The 17,378-nt window shown below is 41.9% G+C and overlaps 1 protein-coding gene across 2 annotated transcripts in view; it reads right to left on the reverse strand.

Annotated features, from left to right (window-relative positions):
• LOC109896019 (ras GTPase-activating-like protein IQGAP1) overlaps positions 1 to 17,378 on the reverse strand; it is an 84,797-nt gene that overhangs the window by 62,168 nt on the left and 5,251 nt on the right. For both annotated transcript variants that reach the window (XM_020490207.2, XM_020490206.2), the window contains exon 2: positions 12,667 to 12,766. In XM_020490207.2, the coding sequence (XP_020345796.1) occupies positions 12,667 to 12,766 (100 nt within the window). The remainder of the gene's footprint in view (positions 1 to 12,666; positions 12,767 to 17,378) is intronic.

Below are 17,378 nucleotides of genomic sequence, written 5' to 3' on the forward strand. Positions count from 1 at the left end.
AACCATATTGATTGATTCATTTAAATGGATATTTCACCCAAATTACAAAATGACACATTGGTTTCCTTACCCTTTAAGCAGTCTATGGGCAAGGTATGACTTTGGTTTAATTTCCTTGGCATCATTTCCACATGCTAACATTTTAGCATTTGTTGCACAAATCCCAATTCAAGTCATGGGACCGATATTATAATTTTGTCCAAATCATCAGAAAGTATGTCAAATGGATTGTGAAGATCAACAAAGTCACTTAGAGGATTTAAACATGATGCATGGAAAAATGCTAATAACGGTCCCATGACTTGAATGGGATTTGTGCCACAAATGCTGAAATGGTAGCATGTGGAAACAGTGTCAGGGAAACTAAACTAAAGCATGGATTGTTGTCATATCTTGTCCATAGGTTGCTCACAGGGTAAGGAAATCAATACGTAATTTGGGTGAACTCTTTTTAACTTCATTGTAGAGTTTCATTGCAGAATGAACAGTTCCTTGCATCTGCCCTTCATTGTAAGGTCCTTTGTTTGTTCTACAATCTTGCTAAGGAGGATTTGCTAAAATTGTAAAGTGATGTGATTCTTCACCAAAACCCTGCTGGTAAATGCTAAGACTCTACGGCACATAAGGACATTTTATTACAGCAAACTGTATTATGGCAAATCAATTTGTATTTATTTTACCTTTATTTAAATAGGCAAGTCAGTTAAGAACAAATTCTTATTTTCAATGACGGCCTAGGAACAGTGGGTTAACTGCCTGTTCAGGGGCAGAACGACAGATTTGTACCTTGTCAGCTCGGGGATTTGAACTTGCAACCTTCCGGTTACTAGTCCAACGCACTAGGCTACCCTGCCGATATCAAAGGAAACATGAGAGAATGTTGAGACACAGAAAAAGCAACTCTACATGTACAGCACCAGTCAAAAGTTTGGACACACCTACTCATTCAAGGGTTTTTCTTTATTTTTACTATTTTCTACATTGTAGTAGGGAAAATGACCCATCACACCTCCAGGCTGTATAAGGGCAATTTGACCAAGGAGAGTGACGAAGTGCTGCATCAGATGACCTGGACTCCAATCACCCGACCTCAACACAATTGAGATGGTTTGGGATTAGTTGGACTGCAGAGTGAAGGAAAAGCAGCCAACACGTGCTCAGCATATGTGGGAACTCCTTCAAGACTGTTGGAAAAGCATTCCAGGTGAAGCTGGTTGAGAGAATGCCAAGAGTGTGCAAAGCTGTCAAGGCAAAGGGTGGCTACTTTTAAGAATCTAAAATATATTTTAATGTGTTTAACACATTTTGGTTACTACATGATTCCATATGTGTTATTTCATAGTTTTGATGTCTTCACTATTATTCTAGATCAGCACTGCTATTCTGGAGACACTGTGAATACAGGCCTAGATATCAGTTGGTCCAATGCTGCCATGCTGAGCCATAATGGCCTGGGAAAGTGGGAAATTAGTGCAACAGGCCTGAAGAATCTGAGTGGTCTGTCAGATCGACACACCAGTCAGATCCGCTGTGTCAGATCGGCATACTTCTGCACTAACGCTACCTGACATTAATCTACCATCTTGGAACAGTGCCACAGCCACATTCTACACACTGCAGCTCTGTGGCTACTGAACTGGCTCAGGGGACTACAGGACAAACAAAACCAGGCATGCCCTCGCCCCCAAAAAACTAATAACAAATCCCAATCTGGAATAGAGGCGGTATGACTGGAGGTACAGAGGGCTTTGTGTGGGTGGCTGATAGAGATAACAGCACACCATGCCATGTCCGCCTGATCACGGTGAGCACTTGATGAGAGTTGGTTGCATGGGTTGGAGAGAGTGCCAGCCTACTGTACTGGCTAGCGCTCAAGTAGTGGAGGAGAGGGGTAACGCAAGAGTGTACAGACACAGATACAAGGCAGGGAAGGCTTTAATGAATGACACACCATTGTGGGTGTTTTAAATCACAGATGAAAATAAGAGGCAAAGTTTATTATTACATAAGCAAATGAGGAGAGAGGTAGAAGGAAAGAGAGAAACCAAGCAAGATAAAGAGGACCAGGGTGAGGTAAAGTGAACGAGAGGAGAAGAATATCCTGGCTCAGTCAGTAACAAAGCTCTCCAGCCTCTGAAGCTGCACTTCCGGGAGTGAAACAATGTGGTTGGTTGTATACAGCCGCATGGCGAAGCACAGCTCCAACAACAGTATTTAAAACTCCTCAGCCACTCTTTCCTGTTATTGTCAGATTTTTCTGCCATTGTAATCCTTGGAAGAGCCACCTAAACGTTTTTGCAGGTCGCCTTAGTCCAAACAGTGTAAAAAAATTAAAATGGTACTGTTAGACCTGTGGCCAGGTTAAACACTATATTAGCTAGTGATGCAGGAGGGGGGGGGGGGGGAACAGTGGGGCAAAAAAGTATTTAGTCAGCCACCAATTGTGCAAGTTCTCCCACTTAAAAAGATGAGGCCTGTAATTTTCATCACAGGTACACTTCAACTATGACAGACAAAATGAGGAAAAAAGTCCAGAAAATCACATTGTAGAATTTTTTATGAATTTAATTTGCAAATGATGGTGGAAAATAAGTATTTGGTCACCTACAAACAAGCAAGATTTCTGGATCTCACAGACCTGTAACTTCTTCTTTAAGAGGCTCCTCTGTCCTCCACTTGTTACCTGTATTAATGGCACCTGTTTGAACTTGTTATCAGTATAAAAGACACCTGTCCACAACCTCAAACAGTCACACTCCAAACTCCACTATGGCCAAGACCAAAGAGCTGTCAAAGGACACCAGAAACAAAATTGTAGACCTGCACCAGGCTGGGAAGACTGAATCTGCAATAGGTAAGCAGCTTGGTTTGAAGAAATCAACTGTGGGAGCAATTATTAGGAAATGGAAGACATACAAGACCACTGATAATCTCCCTCGATCTGGGGCTCCACGCAAGATCTCACCCCGTGGGATCAAAATGGTCACAAGAACGGTGAGCAAAAATCCCAGAACCACATGGGGGGACCTAGTGAATGACCTGCAGAGAGCTGGGACCAAAGTAACAAAGCCTACCATCAGTAACACACTACGCCGCCAGGGACTCAAATCCTGCAGTGCCAGACGAGTCCCCCTGCTTAAGCCAGTACATGTCCAGGCCTGTCTGAAGTTTGCTAGAGAGCACTTGGATGATCCAGAAGAAGATTGGGAGAATGTCATATGGTCAGATGGAACCAAAATATAACTTTTTGGTAAACTCAACTCGTCGTGTTTGGAGGACAAAGAATGCTGAGTTGCATCCAAAGAACACCATACCTAATGTGAAGCATGGGGGTGGAAACATCATGCTTTGGGGCTGTTTCTCTGCAAAGGGACCAGGACGACTGATCCATGGAAAGGAAAGAATGAATGGGGCCATGTATCGTGAGATTTTGAGTGAAAACCTCCTTCCATCAGCAAGCGCATTGAAGATGAAACGTGGCTGAGTCTTTCAGCATGACAATGATCCCAAACACACCGCCGGGCAACGAAGGAGTGGCTTCATAAGAAGCATTTCAAGGTCCTGGAGTGGCCTAGCCAGTCTCAACCCCATAGAAAATCTTTGGAGGGAGTTGAAAATCCGTGTTGCCCAGCAACAGCCCCAAAACATCACTGCTCTAGAGGAGATTTGCATGGAGGAATGGGCCAAAATACCAGCAACAGTGTGTGAAAACCTTGTGAAGACTCTGTCATTGCCAACAAAGGGTATATAACAAAGTATTGAGATAAACTTTTATTATTGACCAAATACTTATTTTCCACCATAATTTGCAAATAAATTCATAAAAAATCCTGCAATGTGATTTTCTGGATTTTTTTCCCTCATTTTGTCTGTCATAGTTGAAGTGTACCTATGATGAAAATTAAAGGCCTCTCTCATCTTTTTAAGTGGGAGAACTTGCACAATTGGTGGCTGACTAAATACTTTTTTGCCCCACTGTAGTTGCATATCACAATATTAATACTTTGACTCCAAGTATCGATCATTTTTTTGCTAGGTAGTTGCTCTTCATCTTTTTAAATAGTGAGCCAACGTGTTTTGAGCACTTATTTCCATGACTGATTTTCTCATGCTCCCTCATCTTTGCAGCAGACATATAGTGAGCAACATCGAGCCGCAGTATCGAGCCGTAATACATATAGAATCACAATACATATCGTATCGGCACCTAAATATTGTGATAATATTGTTTCGTGAGGTCCCTGGCAATTCCCAGCCCTAATATTAGCCTACTGCTCTCTAGGACAAATGGAGAAATCCCACACCAGTGACCATTAGCCTAAACTAAACTGCTAGCCAGGCCAAGTGTTACTAGCCTATATGGGTCTTTCTATAAATTAGGGTACCAGTGAGTCTTTCCTACGCAGGACAACTTGCTACAGCTGTTGATAAGTCAATGATAATAATCTGCAACAAAAAAAAGCTACAGTGCCTTCGGAAAGTATTCAGAACCCTTGACTTTTTCCACATTGTTACGTTATAGCCTTATTCTAAAATTGATTTTTTTTTTTTTTTATGTAAAAAATCCCAGCAATCTACACACAATACCCCATAATGAAAAGCAAAAACAGGCTTTTAGAAATGTTTGCTAATTTAATAAAAAACAGAAATACCTTATTTACATAAGTATTCAGACCATTTGCTATGAGACTTGAAATTGAGTTCAGGTGCATCCTGTTTCCATTGATCATCCTTGAGATGTTTCTACAACTTGATTGGCATCACCTGTGGTAAATTAAATTGATTGGACATGATTTGGGAAAGCACACGCCTGTCTATATAACATCCCACAGTTGACTGTGCATGTCAGAGCAAAAACCAAGCCATGAGGTTGAAGGAATTGTCCGTAGAGCTCCGAGACAGGATTGTGTCGAAGCACAGATCTGGGGAAGGGTACCAAAAAAGGTGTGCAGCATTGAAGGTCCCCAAGAACACAGTGGCCTCCATTCTTAAATGGAAAAAGTTGGAACCACCAAGACTCTTCCTAGAGCTGGCCGGCCGGCCAGCCAGCCAGCCAAACTGAGCAAACGGGGGAGAAGGGCCTTGGTCAGGGAGGTGACACTGAATTCTTTACCTACATAGCCCAGTACTGTACTCCCGACCATCACATTGTACAGTGCCATATTTTCCGTTCCATCATAACGAAAATCTAGAGGCATTTTCGTTTTCCTTGGAAAACTTTATTTCTACATTGTAGAATAATAGTGAATACATTAAAACTATGAAATAACACATATGGAATCAGTTAAAAACAAATTCTTATTTACAAGGACAGCCTACTCCTTCCTGCCCGTCAGGGAACTGAACCCCGATCTCCCGCGTGTACGCATTCTCTAGTACAGACATTATTGAAGGCTATCAAATGCTTCTCAAAGATACCCTCTGGTGGACAAACCAGCACTAACTAGCCTTAATGGTACCAGTGGTTCACACTTAAATAACGTGCCATAGAATTCTGCGGCACCATGCAAGCTGTGCCGCAGTACTCTGCAACTTTTAAAGGAGGAACCACTGTATGAGTCTCTGTGTGTGTAGTAAAGGTGGTCCAAAGTTGTTTCCCCTCTGGTTACAAATGTAACATGCTGGTAGAAATTAGGTAAAACAAATTTAAGTTTCCCTGCATTAAAGTCCCCAGCCACTAGGAGCACCGCCTCTGGATGAGCATTTTCTTGTTTGCTTATGGCCTTATACAGCTTGTTGAGTGCCGTCTTAGTGCCAGCATCAGTTTGTGGTGGTAAATAGACAGCTACGAAAAATATAGATCTTGGTAAATAGTGTGGTCTACAGCTTATGAGATACTCTACCTCAGGCAAGCAAAACCTCAAGACTTAACATTTTGTGTCTCCTTATGTTATGGGGTGACGCAGTGGTTAAGGGCGCTGTACTGCAGCGCCAGCTGTGCCATCAGAGTCCCTGGGTTCGCGCCCAGGCTCTGTCGTAACCGGCCACGACCGGGAGGTCCGTGGGGCGACGCACAATTGGCCTAGCGTCGTCCGGGTTAGGGAGGGCTTGGTCGGTAGGGATGTCCTTGTCTCATCGCGCACCAGCGACTCCTGTGGCGGGCCGGGCGCAGTGCGCGCTAAACAAGGTTGCCAGGTGCACGGTGTACCCTCTGACACATTGGTGCGGCTGGCTTCCGGGTTGGATGCGCGCTTTGTTAAGAAGCAGTACGGCTGGCTGGGTTGTGTATCGGAGGACGCATGACTTTCAACCTTCGTCTCTCCCGAGCCCGTACGGGAGTTGTAGCGATGAGACAAGATAGTAGCTACTACAACAATTGGATACCACGAAATTGGGGAGAAAAAGGGGTAAAAAAATAATTGACATTTAAAAAAAAATTAAAAACTGTTTATGGGCACACAAATCCAAAATAAATGTGATTGCAAAATCGAATGCTTCTAACCGAAAGAGTCACCTTAACCTTAAAACCTCAAATCGACTGTCATTCATGTTCAATAATTATGCATAACACTTGTTGGATGTGCATTTGGTGTCTAGCTGATTAGTAACGCAGTGATATTTTCACACATCACCATCTGATCTGGGACGGAATTTTCCTAATGACAGTCAGGTAACGAACAACTGTTGTGATGTTGCATCGCATGCGCTAAAGATATGGGAAAAAGGTGTTCGAGGAATGTCCAGAATATTTTGGTGTCTCGTTCGTTACGCCAGTGAAGACAGTTGTGTATGGATCCACATTGGATTAAATATCTTCAGCGAATTGATGTTGATTATCTGTTGTCTGATTGATTTACAGCAGGGTCTCATTAGATTTAACAGAGAAAGCATCAAGGTAATGTGTTCATGTTTTCATATGTTTTTGTGCGTCGGATTGGACACCAAGTCTACTGTGCGCAATTGTGTTAGGATAGACCCAATTGTGTAGAGAAGTCCATGTAATTATTGTAGCCAATTTATTGATAAGTTCTCCTGCTCCCTTATAATTATCTGTGATTTCATTTTTGATCAGTTTTTGTGAGAGATGTGGACACTTCTGTTTGTTTCCTGCTGCTTCAATTGAAAAGGTGTTGCGCTACTCTGTTGCGGTAAAACCATGTGCAGTTATTACGAGGACAACAAAATCTAATGTTGGCTTCAACTTGGATGTCCATACAAACTCTTCCATTAAAAAAGGAACCTGGTTTTTGGTCATTTTCTAATTATAAAAACAGTGATGGCGAGTTTCAACTAGAGAGATTAATGCTTCAACTATTCATGGTTTTATTGTGTGCCTGCATCGGCCACATAGGCTACAGGAAAATGGCCATGAATGCCTCAAATCTAATTAGTCAGGCAATGTCCACATTATTGTCACACATTTTGAATGTAATAATTTGAATTTCAGTGAACTGGCAAGGCATACTTTTTCTTATTATCCTTAAAAAGTGGTAATGGCCTACTTGTTTGACACTTTATGCGGGGAGGGGTGGGGTTCTATATTAGGCCCTATATGTACAATTATATCAATTACACAATTGTACTACACATTGAGGTCCTTGAAAATTACAATTAAGTGCTTGAAAAAGTCCCTGAAAGTCCTTGAATTTGACATGCCAATGTCTGTATAAATCCTGCTAAAAGGATGTATAGTCCTAGGCCTGTTGTTGTATAGGTGGAGTTATGGGTCAATTTTCATATGGAACTGCATGAAAATCCTTAAATTTTTTGTTTCAAACCACATTTACTCCATTATTTATAGACCGACAGTAACGCCATTTGTACCCTTTGTGTTACTCTACTATGCGCACAGTAAGCCTGCCTTTGAGAGCTCTCATGTTATGAGATTGTGTGATACTAGTGACACTAAGGGTATATTTGCATGTTTGATCAGATAACTTAACTTAGCATGGAGCTAAGTTGTTTCGACTAACTAAATTATAAAAGTTCAGACAAATGGTAAATAACATTTTGCAACACTTGTAAAAATGGATCTAAAACTTCATTAGTTCCCACTGTTCCTATGTCGTCATTGAAACTAAGAATTTGTTCTTAACTGACTTGCCTGGTTAAATAAAGGTCAAATAAAAACAAATAAAAAAATTGAGGTGAAGGGTAGTAAAGGGTAAAAATGTAACTTCCAAAAATGACACCCTATCAAAAAACATGAGCAAGCTGACATACTGTTTACTCAGTACTACAGGTACAAAGTCTGCCTATGAGCCTGTCAGAGTGTCAAGGCATGTCACTGCACTACAGTTTGGTTAAAACGGAGGTAGGCCCACATTTTGGTTTATGTTAAGGCTTGTGAGCTACCAGTGTGTTATCATATCATACCTGTAAACCACAGGCGTATTATCAATGCAAATGAAGAAATAAAGTCCAGACAGACACTCACGAGTGCATTAACCCCATTTACCAGAGAAGACAAAAGCAGCATGGTTTAGTTGTTCCAATCAAGCCATTCTCCCGGGAGCTGTTGAAGGGCTGACTAGACTGGGGCTGCATGCCTGCCCTGTGCCTGTGACTCCTGACCCCAGAGTGGAAGCAGAGCAGGGTTAGATGGGTCCTAATCGCACTGCCTGACTCAGTCACTAATATTCACTAATAGCCTAATTAGCAGCCAGCACCATAATCCTAATCCCAGATGACAAGTTTCCCAGAATAGAGGCTCATCAGCGACGGAGGAGAGATCAGGGAAGTCAGCGGTGCTGCTGAGTGCTAGTTTGTCACCAGAATCCCTATTACACTTTAACAGACAGAGATCCATGACACCAATAAGGTCATAAATCAGGGTTCCTCAACTGGTTTTATTTGGCCCATAAGACTGTAAAAAACACCAAAAATATCAGCTCAGTGATTTTAATTTAAGAAATATGTTCCCAAGTATTCCCACGCATAAGAGAGAGACAAGACTTGATCATGTACAAATGTAAGCAAGGTTTGAAATGATAATGTTTTAGTCAAACATATCTGTCTGGGCTTCTTGCGTTGAATTTGCAGTCTACAAATTCTTTGTAATTATGTTCCAGCCCCCGACAATCCGCTCAAGAAAAAGAAAAAAAAAAGTCCCACGGCTGAATCTAGTTGATGATCCCACTACCAAGTCTCTGTTCTCTACCAAATCAAAGTCCACGTTCTGCAGTCAAACTTTAATACAACATCTCATCAGGGGAACCAATGCAGAGTCATACCAGTGCACAGCAAACTCTGACCTCAACACATAGAGGCTAGAAGTGTTTAAACCACCTGCTGACGGGTGATGTCACCATGGTACAGCTATAGCAGATTAACTTTTGGTGTGATTATTCTCGGTTGCTTTCAGAGGTGCGGTGTGGTGGGCAGTCCCAAAAACAGCACGTGAGAACACGAGAGGAGAGGCTTCCTGTTCCGTTGGGTGCCTTCATACATACGACAGGAAGTGGTTCAGTATCAGGCACAGCACGCTCAGAGCTCTCAGGAAAAGACTACATTGGTTTATAAAAAATAAGTTGTGATTGTTTTATAAAAACCAATCTTAAACTGTATTAAAAATTCTTTACACTAAACTTTAAAACAACATTGTTGACCCCATGTCAGAGACATTGTGGGGTTTAAAGTGTTAGTGCATGTTAGCTTATACACTTTATGAGTTTCATTCTCCCTTAGTCCCAGTTTGAGCTGTTAGGTTACATGATTTCAGGGCAGTGTGAGTAGCAGTCAGCAAGAGAGCTAGTCTAGATTCTCCCACACTCCATCTCAAACACTTTGAGCCGCAGCTTACAGTCAGCCGTCATCTGATGACAGCACACGTGCACGTCTACAGCACCAAAATCTCTCTGCTCCTTCTAATGCTCCCTCTTCCTACTACTCCGCTCTTACCCCTCCTTCCATCCATTTCTCCTCTTACTGTATGGTCTCCTCATCACTCCAGTCATATCATCCTCCTCTCTCTGTTCTCTGCTCCTCCCTCATCATCTTCTCTTTGAAATCAAAATGAATTAGTCACATGTGCCGAATACAACCTTACAGTGAAATGCTTACTTACGAGCCTCTAACCAACAATGCAATTTAAAAAAAATACAGATAACAATAAATAAAAGTAACAAGTAATTAAAGAGCAGCAGTAAAGTAACAATAGCGAGACTGTACCAGTACCCCCCTGTATATAGAGTCAATGTGCGGGGGCACCGGTAATAGTCGAGGTAATATGTACATGAAGGTAGAGTTATTAAAGTGGCCATGCATAGATGATAACAACAGAGTACCAGCGGTGTAAAATAGGGAGAGAAGCAATGCAAATAGTCTGGGTAGCCATTTGATTAGGTGTTCAGGAGTCTTATGGCTTGGGGGTAGAAGCTGTTTAGAAGCCTCTTGGACCTAGACTTGGTGCTCCGGTACTGCTTGCCGTGCGGTACCAGAGAGAACAGTTATGACTAGGGTGGCTGGAGTCTGATACTTTTTAGGGCCTTCCTCTGCTCTGACGCCGCCTGGTATAGAGGACCTGGATGGCAGGAAGCTTGGCCCCAGTTATGTACTGGGTCGTACGCACTACCCTCTGTAGTGCCTTGCGTTTGGAAGCCGAGCAGTTGCCATACCAGGCAGTGATGCAACCAGTCAGGATGCTCTCGATGGTGCTGCTGTAGAACCTTTTGAGGATCTGAGGACCCATGCCAAATCTTGTCAGTCTCTTAAGGGGGAATAGGTTTTGTCGTGGTCCAGGATCCAGTTGCAGAGGGAGGTGTTTAGTCCCAGGGTCCTTGGCTTATTGATGAGCTTCAAGGGCACAATGGTGTTGAACGCTGAGCTGTAGTCAATGAATGGCATTCTCACGTAGGTGTTCCTTTTGTCCAGGTGAGAAAGGGCAGTGTGGGGTGCAATAGAGATTGCATCATCTGTGGATCTATTGGAGCTGTATGCAAATTGGAGTGGATCTAGGGTTTCTGGGATAATGGTGTTGATGTGAGCCATGACCAGCCTTTTAAAGCACTTCATGGCTACAGACATGAGTGCCATGGGTCGGTAGTCATTTAGGCAGGTTACCTTAGTGCCTGTGCCCAAGAACACTATGTTGGTATGCTTAAAACATGTTGGCATTTAGTGAAGACACTTGCCAGTTGGTCAGCGCATGCTCGCAGTACACGTCCTGGTAATCTGACCCTGCGACCTTGTGATTGTTGACCTGTTTAAAAAGGTCTTACTCACATCGGCTGCGGAAAGCATGATCACAGTCTTCTGGGACAGCTGGTGCTCTCATGCATGTTTAAGTATTATTTGCCTCGAAGCGAGCATAGAAGTACTTTAGCTAGTCTGGTAGGCTCGTGTCATTGGGCAGCTCTCGGCTGTGCTTCCCTTTGTAGTCTATAATGGTTTGCAAGCCCTGCCATATCTGGCGTCAGAGCTGGTATAGTACGATTCGATCTTAGTCCTGTATTGAGGCTTTGCCTGTGTTATGGTTCATCGGAGGACATAGCGGAATTTCTTATAAGCTTCTGGGATGGAGTCCCGCTCCTTGAAAGTGGCATGTCTAGCCTTTAGCTCAATGCGGATGTTGCCTGTAATCCATGGCTTCTGATTGGGGTATGTACATAGGGTCACTGTGGGGACGACGTCGTCGATGCACTTATTGATAAAGCCAATGACTGATGTAGTGTACTCAATGCCATTGGAGGAATCCTGGAACATATTCCAGTCTGTGCTATAAAAACAGTCCTGTAGCTTAGCATCTGCTTCATCTGACCACTTTTTTATCGATCTAGTCACTGGTGCGTCCTGATTTAATTTTATCTTGTAAGCAGGAATCAGGAGGATAGAATTATGGTCAGATTTGCCAAATTGAGGGTGAGGGAGAGCTTTGTGTGCGTCTCTGTGTGTGGAGTAAAGGTGGTCCAGAGTTTTTTTCCTCTGGATTTCATGGATTTCAGTTTCCCTGCATTAAAGTCCCCGGCTACTAGGAGCGCCACCTCTGGGTGAGCGTTTTCTTGTTTGCTTATGGCGGAATACAGCTCATTCAATGCTGTCTTAGTGTCAGCCTCTGACTGTGGTGGTATGTAAACAGCTACGAAAAATACAGATAAACTCTCTAGGTAGATAGTGTGGTCTACAGCTTATAATGAGATACTCTACCTCAGGCGAGCAATAGCTTGAGACTTCCTTAGATATCGTGCACCAGCCGATATTTACAAAAGTACAGTCTGCCTGCCGCCCCTTGTCTTACCAGACACCACTGTTCTATCCTGCCGGTGCAGCGTATAACCAGCCAGCTGTATGTTGAGTGTCGTTGTTCAGCCACGACTCCGTGAAGCATAAGATATTTCAGTTTCGGATGTCCCGTTGCTAGTTTAATCTTCTATGTAAGTAATCTATTTTATTGTCCAAAGACTGCACGTTTGCTAGCAGAATGGAACGAAGTGGGGGTTTATTCGAACAAATTCTCAGAAGGCAGCCCGCCCTCTGGCTCTTCTTGCCACAAATCATGGGGATCTGTGCCTGTTCCCAAGAAAGAAGTACATTGTTCGCGTCGGGCTCGTCAGACTCATTAAAAGGGAAAAAAAAGGATTCTGTCAGTCCGTGGTGAGTAACCGCAGTCCTGTCCAGAAAACAAATAAAATGAACAAAAAACTATCGGTTGGGGGCATGTAAAACGTCTGCTTTCTTCTCCGGAGCCATTTTGTTGCTCCCTACGCTCCATGACTACTCCTCTCTTACCGTTTGGCCTCCTCCAGGTGACAGAGATACTCGTAGGCGATGTTCTGTCGTCTCCTCTCGTCCATCTCCTCCGCCGAGAGCCTCTCATCGTCCTGAATGGCTGCAGATTGAAATAAAACACAGTTACAGCCTCATGCACACACGCCAGTAATGAGAGGGTGGGAATCATCTGCTGTAATCATCTTGGACTGGATATAGTTCTCTCTCTCTGTGTTCTCGTAAATTAAGATATTCATAAGAACATAGAGAAAACCATTATCAACATGATAGGATCTTTTTGGCATGCATTCTTAAAAATCACAACGAATCAGAAACCTGCCTAGTGGAATACTTGGGACATTATTACCTTACTTTAGAGACCGCGTGGGGACATTGCTTACATTTGCTATGACAAGTTCATTGTCCACCTTCCCTAACAAAAGCCTGGAAGGAGTGAGAGAGCCAATCTTTCTGGTCAGTAGCTTCAGACTAACATCACATCTCTCGCACACACACACACACACACACACACACACACACACACACACACACACACACTGGCTCTCTCTGAAACTCACTTAGATAATTTCTTTGACACAGCAGTAGCAATATAGCGATATAACATCTACAGAAAAGACAAGAATGCCCATGAGGGAGGTGTTGCTGTACAGTATATGTTCAGAGCCATATTCCTGTAAAGCTTAAAGGAGGTTGTTGTTGTGTCAAATGTTGTTGAAGTGTTGCAAGTTCACCTGCCTCATCTAAAGTCACTTATTTTAGGGTGCTGCTATAGCCCACCAAGTGCTAACAGTCAGTATTTGGATCATGTCTGCAATGCTTAAGTGTATGATGTTAACAGAGATCTATTTTCTGGTTGACCTGAACTGGTTAGCAAGTAGCTTTCCTCTCAAGAGGAATCTTCTTACTGTGACTAATGCATGCAATATGACCCAGGTTATCACTCAACCAACTAGAGTGTATACCAATAGTGTTGGATCTGTGACGTCCACTTGTATTGATTATATCTTCTATATCTTTCTCCAAAGTGAAATCAGTTCCCATTGGCTGTAGTGACCATAACATTGTGGCAATAACAAGGAAAGCCAAAGTGCCAAAATGTTGTGTTATCTTTTGTTGAAGATGTAAAAGATGTATGTTGGTCTGATGTGTATGAGGAAGTGAATCCAGATGCAGCACTGGAAGTATTTGTAAAATTATTCATTTCATGCATTGACAAGCATGCACCTGTTACGAAATTAACTATGAGAACAGTTCTAGCCCCCTGGAATGATTATGAATTAAAACATTTTATGGTTCAAAGAAATGATGCAAAAAAAACAAAAAAAAGGCAAACAAGTCATACTGCTCAGCTGATTGGTTGACATACTGTAAATTGAGACATTTTGTGACTAAACTTAACAAAAATAAGAAATTATATTACCAAACCAAGATAACTGATATAAAACACAATGGAACAAGACTTGAGTAATTTAAATGATATAATGGATAGAAAACCCATTCATCTCCATCCCTCATTGCAGTTGATGGGTCATTTATAACAAAATCCTTTCAATAATTTCAATGATTATTTCACTAGTAAAGTAGAAAAACTCAGAATTTAAATGACATTAATAAAAAAACAAGTTGAGTGCGAACTTTTAGCATGCATATAGATAAGGGCACTCAACTTGTACTGCTCTGACTCAGATGCCTGATGATTGGTTAAAAGAAATGTATAATATGATAGTTGGAGCTGTATTGTTAGATTTCAGTGCAGCCTCTGATGTTATTAATCATAAATTGTTATTGAAAGAATCTCACTTGCTTTGGCTTTACATCACCTACATCTCATGGTTGGAGGGTTACTTATCCAATAGAACCCAGAGAGAGTTCATCAATGGAAGCTTCTCTAACATCAGATATGTACAGTGCGGTGTCCCTTAGGGCAGTTGCCTTGGGCCATTAATCTTCTCTATTTTTACAAATGATTTGCCACTGGTCTTATACGAAGCTAGAATGACTATGTATGAGGATGATTCCATACACTACATGTCAGCACCAAAAGCCTGTGGGCTTACTGAATTTCTAAATAAGAAGTTACACTCAGCATCAGAATGTGTGATGAATAAAAGACTGGTCTTAAATACATCTAAGACTAAAAGCATTGAATTTGGTTCAAAACATTCTAAGATCGAAATCTAAACTGGAAGTCATTTATCATGGTCAAGTAATATTGACAAATTTGTTGTGAAGATGAGTATGTTCGGTATAAATGATATTATGCATTTGACACAAAAATAAAGTGTACTAGTTGTTCAGGGTCTGGTCTTGTTCCATCTTGATTACTGTCTGGTAATATGGTCAAGTGCAGCAAAGAAAGACCTAGCAAAGCTGCAGCATACAGAACTAACATTAACATGCATGCCATTCTCTTCTAGTTTTAATGAGAAATATTGCTGTAATGAAAACTCCAGATTGTCTACATAATCAAATAACATACAGCTCACCCATACATACCCTGCAAGACATGTCACCAAAACTAATTCACGCCAGCGGACAATATTATACACAACCATGATCGCAATTACTCAAGTAACCAGTAAAATTACCTTACATTTTCAAAAACAACATCTCATGGCACAATAGGAACTGTGAAATTACAAACACACTAATCACACACATTTTTTTTGTTGTATTATTTGTATATTGTTGTATTTTAAATTTGTGTAACTGTTCTTGTCTATGAGTGTTTTGTTACTTGTCGTGTTTTATGTTTTTGTGTGGACCCCAGGAAGAATAACTGCTGCCTCAGCAAAAGTGGATCCGAATAAACAAAAAGAATAAATAGATATTCCAAAGATTTTAGGCTAAATATTCTGATCGGTTGTTTCAGACTCATTGCTTTTTCAAGTTTTTTATGTAGCCTAGGCCTACTGGTGGTATGAATTTGGGATCTTTCGTCCCACAACTGTCCCAGAGTCTGTTTGGAATAGGCTATTTCTTTCTCGACAAGCTGACCAATAGAATAGGTAAACGTTTGTACTATGGGGTATAGTAGATTGACATAGGCTAGTGATTTTGCTATTAGTTACTGGTCTTGTTGGCTGAGGAAAAGTACATGTGGACAGTTATTCTAACATCTTCAAAGTGTACTCAGAATTCATTAAGAAGATCCACACATCATTGCATCCTGGACTTACATGTTCTGTTAATATGAATTACCATAATGTAAATGTGATTTCTGTCATTCTGAGCACAGTGAGTGGACACCCTAATCAGGTTACGTACCCAATGCAGATGGGTCCGGTAAATGTATCAAATGTCCGGTAAATCAAAATGCTGTCAGTCAAATGTCCAGCGCCACATTTCCGGAAATCCTGCTACAGTATGCATGTAGTGGGCGAGTATGTAATTGATGGACCATTATTACTGGGAAGGGCTGAACTAGTTAAGTCTGCAGACTGATTAGACCCCTATTTTACTGGCATGACTTACGAAAAATACCTTTGTTACCCTCAAGACCCAGAGTGGAGAAGTCTAGCAGGCACATGCAGGCTTGGAGGCAAGCCTAATCTGACTGATAGGCTGCATCTCTCCAAACTAGAGGGCGACCGATTATGATTTTTCAACGCCGATACCGATTTATTGGAGGACCAAAAAAGCTGATACCAATTAAATCGGACAATTAAAAAAATATATGTTTTTATGTATTTGTAATAATGACAATTACAACAATACTGAATGAACACTTATTTTAACTTAATATAATACCTAAATAAAATCAATTTAGCCTCAAGTAAATAATGAAACATGTTCAATTTGGTTTAAATAATGCAAAAACAAAGTGTTGGAGTAGAAAGTAAAAGTGCAATATGTGCTATGTAAGAAAGCTAACGTTAACATGTAGCTCCTGTGACCCACTCTCACTGACATCTATCCCTGTAGCTCCTGTGACCCACTCTCACTGAGGGGTGGCAGGGTAGCCTAGTGGTTAGAGCGTTGGACTAGTAACCGAAAGGTTGCAAGTTCGAATCCCCGAGCTGACAAGGTACAAATCTGTCGTTCTGCCCCTGAACAGGCAGTTAACCCACTGTTCCTAGGAAGTCATTGAAAATAAGAATTCGTTCTTAACTGACTTGCCTAGTACAATAAAGGTAGAAATTAAATTAACAAAGCCAGCTTACCCGACCAACAAGACTCGCCTCACCAGTCTTAATTTAGCCTTTATTTAACCAGGTGAACACTCTCTTTTACAATAAGGAGTAAATGACCTTAAGTCTCACTGAGGGGCAGATTGTGATGCAAGGGTCTGCTAAAAACAAAAGTTAATTGGACAAGCCATGGAACTTCTAGTTGAAGGGTCAATTTATAAGGGTCTGTTGGCCCTGAAATTGTTATGCCAAATACGAAAATATAAGAGGGGGAAGGGGGCACAGGAAAGCACACACACACACACACACACACACACAGCAGGGGTCCATCTCTGAGCTGTGTGGGCCCAGGGGGAGATCTATGGTCAGAGCATCCGTCAGCCTGAATCCGCTGAGCCAGCTGTGTTATTGGAGAGGACCAGAGTGTGAGTAAACACTCACCCCAGAGGCGTGGGATCTCCAGCACAGCCATTACACACACCACACTCAAACTTCCTGGAAGACCTGCCTGCGCTCAGTATGCTGGGCTATATTTAATCTGTTACTGCCTTCATCTGTCAGAACATCACTGGACATGATTTA

The sequence above is a fragment of the Oncorhynchus kisutch genome, linkage group LG8, assembly GCF_002021735.2.
Source record: "Oncorhynchus kisutch isolate 150728-3 linkage group LG8, Okis_V2, whole genome shotgun sequence".
In the NCBI taxonomy this organism is placed as follows: Eukaryota; Metazoa; Chordata; class Actinopteri; order Salmoniformes; family Salmonidae; genus Oncorhynchus; species Oncorhynchus kisutch.